Here is a 5,754-nt window from a genome sequence, read left to right as displayed (position 1 = left end):
CCGGCCTGGCCGACAACCTGGGGCTCCACGACCTGGCTCACCCGATGGACGAGGTGCAGGTGAGCCGAGGCGCCGCGGGACCAGCGCGCCCACAGCCTCCCCTCACCCCCACCGTCCCCAAACTCAAAGGAAACTCTGTCGTTTCTCCCCCAGAATGTCGACGATCAGCACCTGCTTCTGCACGATCAGACTGTAATTCGCAAAGGTAAATGAGAGTGCGCCCCACCTTGTGGGGTCCCCGCCGGCAGGGCCCGGGGAGATGTGCTGGCCAGCATGGGACGACCGGGGTGGAGGGGACCGGCCGCGACTCCAGGAGGCTGGGGTGTTTTCGGAGAAGCAAGGATTTCATTCCGACTTGGACGAAGAGGAGTGTTCTGACGGAAGACTTAGGAGTATTTCTCAGTCTCCGGGTCTCTGCGCGCGTTGTTACCCGTAGCTTTCTGGGGAAGAGGACTTTCTGTGCCTGTGCCCAGTGCGGTGGTACTGGGCCCCTGAAAAAAACCCCAGAGGCCTTAGCTGAGTGATCGTTCTGTGGAGCAGTTCACGATGAATGAGTCGATGGGACTTTTTTTTAAACACTCTTGGGAGGGGCTCCTTCATTCTGATCTACCAGAAAAAGCTCTGAAGTAAGTGTAACAGTCCTTAAAGGGAGCACACCTTCCAGAACTGTCGGACCCTGCATTTTTCAGGGGAGGAAAGAGATTGGGGAACCTGGATTCCTTTCGGTGAGTGGCTCATCAGATTAAGTCCCATACCCGCAGGTTTACCGCTCTTGACTGCTGGGAAGTGGAGTAGACCTGCATTCAAGCTGGTTAGGGTCTGTAACTTGAAATTGAAAGGCTTGAAATGGGTAGGGGGGAACATGGGGTGTGGAGAGCAGTTGAAGAATAGATTTGAAAATCCCAGCAAACTTTCCAGAAGAACGGGTTAGTTTGTATTTTGAACTGTACTGAGAGGTTGTTCTGAGGAGGTTTTTGCAAAAGAGCCGAATGGGACCTGGAGGCTCCCTTGCTGGTTGATTGAAGGGGGAAGAATCATCATTTATTTGTATTGAAAACAAGTGGTCTCATTAAACAGTTTATCTCAGGAGCCAGAAACTGAAAACCCTTGGCTGGGCTCTGCCTAATTAGCTTCCCAAGGTGTTAACTTGTGAATTGCAGATTTGATTTATTTTTGAGCAAAGAATGAGAAGTCTGCTGCTGTTCCCAGGTTCCCAGTGCAGCGTGCGGGCCATGCGGTGCGTCCAACAAGGGCTGCTGCAGTTTCGGCTGCCGGTTCTGGGGCGGGTGCTTGGTGCAGTGTGGGTGACCGATCGCCCGTCCTGCTGCCCCCACAGGTCCTGTCACGATGACCAAGAACCCCCTGAACCTCCCCTGCCAGAAAGACCTGGTGGGAGCCGTGATGAACCCGAGTGAGGTGTTCTGCTCCGTCCCCGGGAGACTGTCTCTGCTCAGCTCCACGTCGAAATACAAAGTGACAGTGGCTGAAGTCCAGAGGCGACTGTCACCGCCTGAGTGCCTGAACGCCTCCCTCCTGGGCGGGGTGCTCCGAAGGTACTGGGGGCACGCTCGGGCACAGGGGTTGGGGTAGGCGGAGGTGAACGTGTAAAAGAGAGCCGGGAGGTATTTTTAACATTTATGTAACTTTTATACCTAACGCTGAATTCTAATGGGCGCAGTGAGTTTGAAGGTGCATTTACTTCTTCTCTTTTAGCAAGTGCCAGATGTAGAAGGAGGTGCTAAAGCAACGCTAACAAATTATCGTTTGCTTGGGCCTGGGTTCCATGTATGAGGCAGCATCTGTACTGAGGGGAGAGGGTGTTGGGTTCTGTTCCCCCCGGGGAGCTTCTGAGGGAACTGTTGCAGTTTCACAAGTGAAAATGTATCTGCTCCGGTACAACTGGAGATGTTCTGTGTTGTTTTTCGTGGGAGGTGGTGGTGCTAGGGGAGAGTTTTGATTTTTTTTTTTTTTAACTTTTATGGGGATTACTGAAACAAGGACCCCGCATCCCTCGCTTGGGGTTGTGACTTGAACAACATAGGTAGTTATTGTTGGGTTATGGTTACGGCTTTGACAAGCAGCTCTTTGGGAATGGAGAATTGTCACAGCATGGCTTCTCTGATTATCTTTTCTCAGAGCTAAATCCAAAAATGGAGGCCGGTCGTTGCGGGAGAAACTGGACAAGATAGGGTTGAATCTGCCAGCCGGCAGACGCAAGGCTGCGCATGTGACGCTCCTGACGTCCCTCGTGGAAGGTCAGTGCCACTATTTTGTTCTGCAATGTGGTGTTTTTAATTTGTGCTTTGTGTTGTCTTTAGTACTTTTATTAAAAAAAGAAAAGAACTCTGAAGACTCCTATCAGAGTAGAAAGAGATGAAAGCAATTTGAGTTGCTTGGTTTGGTACAGTGAATCATAATTTATTAAATAAGTTATTTAAGTATCTGGCTGCTTGGGTGCTCTGTTCCGGGTTCCCAGAAAAATCTGGTAAAAAGAAGTCACTGGCCGGGCATGGTGGTGCACCCCCACTGGCATCCCAGCACTTGGGAGGCTGAGGCAGGAGGATTCCAAGGTGGGGCCCACCCCAGGCTACTTAAGTAACTTATTGAGACCCTATCTCAAAATTATAAAAGGCGGAGGGTTAGGGTTGTGGTTCATCATATAGGTTCTGGGTTCATTCCCAGTATAAAAAAAAAAAAAAGGATTTCTCCTGATTGAAACAGTTGTTTAAATGAAGCGGTGTTTGAGAGATGCTGATCATTTGGTCCGTGTTTAAGGCAGTTAGTTACTCAGTGGTGGGCAGAAGTGTTGGGTCTGGTTTTTGTAGCCATTGCAATATTGGGATTGTGGTCAGTACCCACAATGGAGCTGGCCCAATTCCCAATTCCTTCTTCCCATCAAAAGAAAAAAGTAATGGAACCCTGGTCAGCAAAAGAGCTCTTGTCCCCACCCAGTCTATGGATCGTAGTGTGTGGCACTTCAGTTTCCTGCGTGGGAAACCCTCCCCCTAGTCTGGAAAGTAGCCAGGAATGCAGTACAACCTTTAAAGAGGGGCGAGGGAGAAGTCTTTTTAATTTTTGAAAAGCAAAACCAGCAGCGCTGGGGACACCATCCAGCCCCATGCGCGTGGCTGGGTCCGGCTGGGAACAGCTCTCCTGTGGGGAACCTATGCTCACACTCACCCACCTGGGCCTGGCTGCAGTGATGAGAGGCTGCAGCGTCCCTGCCTGAGAACAGCAGGCTTGGGGAGCTCAGCAGTTGTCCGCGTGCGGCATCCACACCCATCTGCGGGGCTCCCTGGCCACTTCAGAGGAGAGCGCTCCTGAGTAACGACGTTCAGCCTGAGCCCAAGTCGCTGCGGCCAGGGGTCTCTCCAGCCCTCTGTTTTCTTGCAAGGCTCTCTAGTCTGGCTCTCCCTCTGCTCCCCCAGTAACTTGGACAAGGGGAAGGAATGTTCCAAGTCGGGGTTTTTGACATGCATACTCATTTCCAATAGGAAACGTGGTCCCCTTTTTGTTTTAGGATTGTTGGTGTGTTTGTTTGAGACAGGGCCTGGCTGTGCAGTCCAGGCTGGCCTTGAACTGGTGATGCTCCTGCCTCGGTCTCCGGAGTGCTGGGATTGCAGGTGTACACCACTGTGCCTGGCGCCCCTTCCTTTGAGAAAAGAAAAACAAAGAAACATTCTAGAGTTCTGTCTTCTTTAATATGGGGGCTCCTTTAACAAAAACAAAAGCAGCAGCAGAAGCAGCCAGCCATGGTGCACACCTGTAATCCCAGCACTTGGGAGGCAGAGGCAGGAGGATAGCCGCGAGTTTGAGGCCAGCCTGAGCTACATAATGAGTCTGAACTCCAAAGAGACTCTGTCTCAAAAAAAACAGAACAAAGGAATGCAAAGCGACTGGTAGACAGTAGTGAAGGCCAGAAAGAGGGGACAGACAGCGCTGGCAACGGCTGCGGTCATCAGACTCCACCCAACTGTGTTGCTGTCGGTGCCCACTGTAGGCGAAGCGGTCCACTTGGCCCGAGACTTCGCGTATGTCTGTGAAGCTGAGTTTCCTAGCAAACCGGTGGCCGAGTATTTAACCAGACTTCATCTTGGAGGACGGAATGAGATGGCAAACAGGAAGAATATGCTTCTGGCTGCACAGTAAGTACCCAGGTTGCTCCTGACCATGAAGTTGAGGGTTCAGCAGTCCACTGGGCTCCAAAGAAGAGGAACATTCATGAAGTTAGGTGTAGCAAGAGAGAACGGCAGGCTGCTTTCACAAGAGCCGGACACATTTCACTCCCTTACTGCGGACTGAATCCCAGGAGTGCTGAGCTACATTCTCAGCCATTTTATATAATTTTTTGAGACAGGGTCTTTCTAAGTTGCCCGGGCTGGGCTAGGACTCTAAATCCTCCTGCCTGAGCCTCCTGAGTAGCAAGACTTACTTTTTTTTTTTTTTAGAAGTCTGAAGCAAATTTAGTGACTCAAAAGCTCCTTGCTGTAGCTGTGTGTTTCTCTTCTAGCCCAGCAATAAGTTGGTTTTTAGTCATGTTCAGGAGGGAAGAGGGCCTGTGGAAAGGAGGGAATGTAGTCTCTCCGAGGTGATGATTTCCTGGGTTCCCAATTAGGGTTTTATTTGTTGGAACTAATCTGTACCAAACAAACTGTCTCTCAACCCAGAGCTCCTGGTAACCTTGGCCAGCTGATAAGGGTTAATCTGTTATCTTCTCTAATTGCAGGGGATTAAATAAGATAGTGCTTTTTAGATAGCCCTTAGCCCAGCACTTAATAGGTGCTAAGTGCTACTGTGTGGGACACAGTAGTGACGTCCCATTGGGCAGCCCTTGCTCCAGGGACAATGACTCCTGGACCTGGGGTGGTTCAGGCTGCCAGCCCTGAGGGTTCTGCAGCAGGCTGAGCCCGAGGCAGGCCCCAGGGTCATTGGTTCTCTGTCCCCCCACCCCTGGGAAGCGCTCAATTTAGCTAATGGGGACCCCCGACTTCCTTCTTCTCAGGCAAGTATGCAAGGAGTTCACGGACCTCCTCAATCAAGACCGGACCCCCAACGGGAACAACAGGCCCACCCCGGTGTTGGAGGCCAACATCCAGGGCTGCCTGTCTCACTTCAGCCTGATCACCCACGGCTTCGGCAGCCAGGCCATCTGTGCCGCCGTGTCCGCCGTGCAGAACTACATCAAGGAGGCCCTGATCATGATAGACAAGTCCTACATGAACCCCGGAGACCAGAGCCCCGCGGACTCCAACAAGACTCTGGAGAAAATGGAGAAGCACCGCAAGTGACGGTGGGGAGGCGGGAAGGGCAGGGACCGGAAGATGACCCTCCCTCCTCCGGACAGTCCGAGGGTCGCGCACCTGGGGAGGAAGAGTTTGCTACCTACCCGGCCTCTGCCCGGGCCACGGCGATTCTGATTTTCCCTCCCGGACTCCTTGATTTCTCAAGCACTGACATTGCTCACTCTGGACATTGGATCCCAGGGTGACAAGTGCTGAGCTTGGCTTTCGTTACCTGTTACGCATTTATACTTTGGAACCCCACTCACCCTGTCCCTCAGAAGTGGTGCTACAAGTTTTAAAATCAATAAACTGCCTGGGCCTCCCAAGAAACCATCCACTTGGCCATCGTCATGTCAGATTGATGTGGCATTAGCAGATCGACAGCTTATTTTTGCAGTGTTAAGATATAATGGCTGGGTTTTGCATCCGCTAAATATTTATCTTAGGAAAATGAGAACTTACCTAGGTTCCT

At 51.5% G+C, this 5,754-nt stretch overlaps 1 protein-coding gene across 1 annotated transcript; it reads left to right on the top strand.

Moving 5' to 3' along the window:
- Positions 1 to 6: 6 nt before the first annotated feature.
- On the top strand, positions 7 to 5,305 carry Tfap2c (transcription factor AP-2 gamma). Its single transcript, XM_019208121.1, has 6 exons — positions 7 to 59; positions 154 to 205; positions 1,337 to 1,553; positions 2,137 to 2,255; positions 4,001 to 4,145; positions 5,003 to 5,305. The coding sequence occupies exons 1-6, from the start codon at positions 45 to 47 to the stop codon at positions 5,286 to 5,288; spliced, it is 834 nt and encodes a 277-aa protein (XP_019063666.1). The 5' UTR covers positions 7 to 44; the 3' UTR covers positions 5,289 to 5,305.
- The last annotated feature ends 449 nt before the right edge of the window (positions 5,306 to 5,754 follow it).

This window comes from Fukomys damarensis, unplaced genomic scaffold, assembly GCF_012274545.1.
Source record: "Fukomys damarensis isolate Sample0158 unplaced genomic scaffold, DMR_v1.0_HiC HiC_scaffold_22, whole genome shotgun sequence".
In the NCBI taxonomy this organism is placed as follows: Eukaryota; Metazoa; Chordata; class Mammalia; order Rodentia; family Bathyergidae; genus Fukomys; species Fukomys damarensis.
The sequence above is the reverse complement of the archived record's forward strand: the minus strand, read 5'-3'. Positions and strand labels throughout refer to the sequence as shown.

Excerpts from the sequence above, each read along its gene's own strand:
- Tfap2c (XM_019208121.1), top strand. Across the intron at positions 206-1,336 it reads TCAGACTGTAATTCGCAAAG|GTCCTGTCACGATGACCAAG; the intron begins GTAAATGAGAGT and ends CTGCCCCCACAG. Across the intron at positions 1,554-2,136 it reads CTGGGCGGGGTGCTCCGAAG|AGCTAAATCCAAAAATGGAG; the intron begins GTACTGGGGGCA and ends ATCTTTTCTCAG.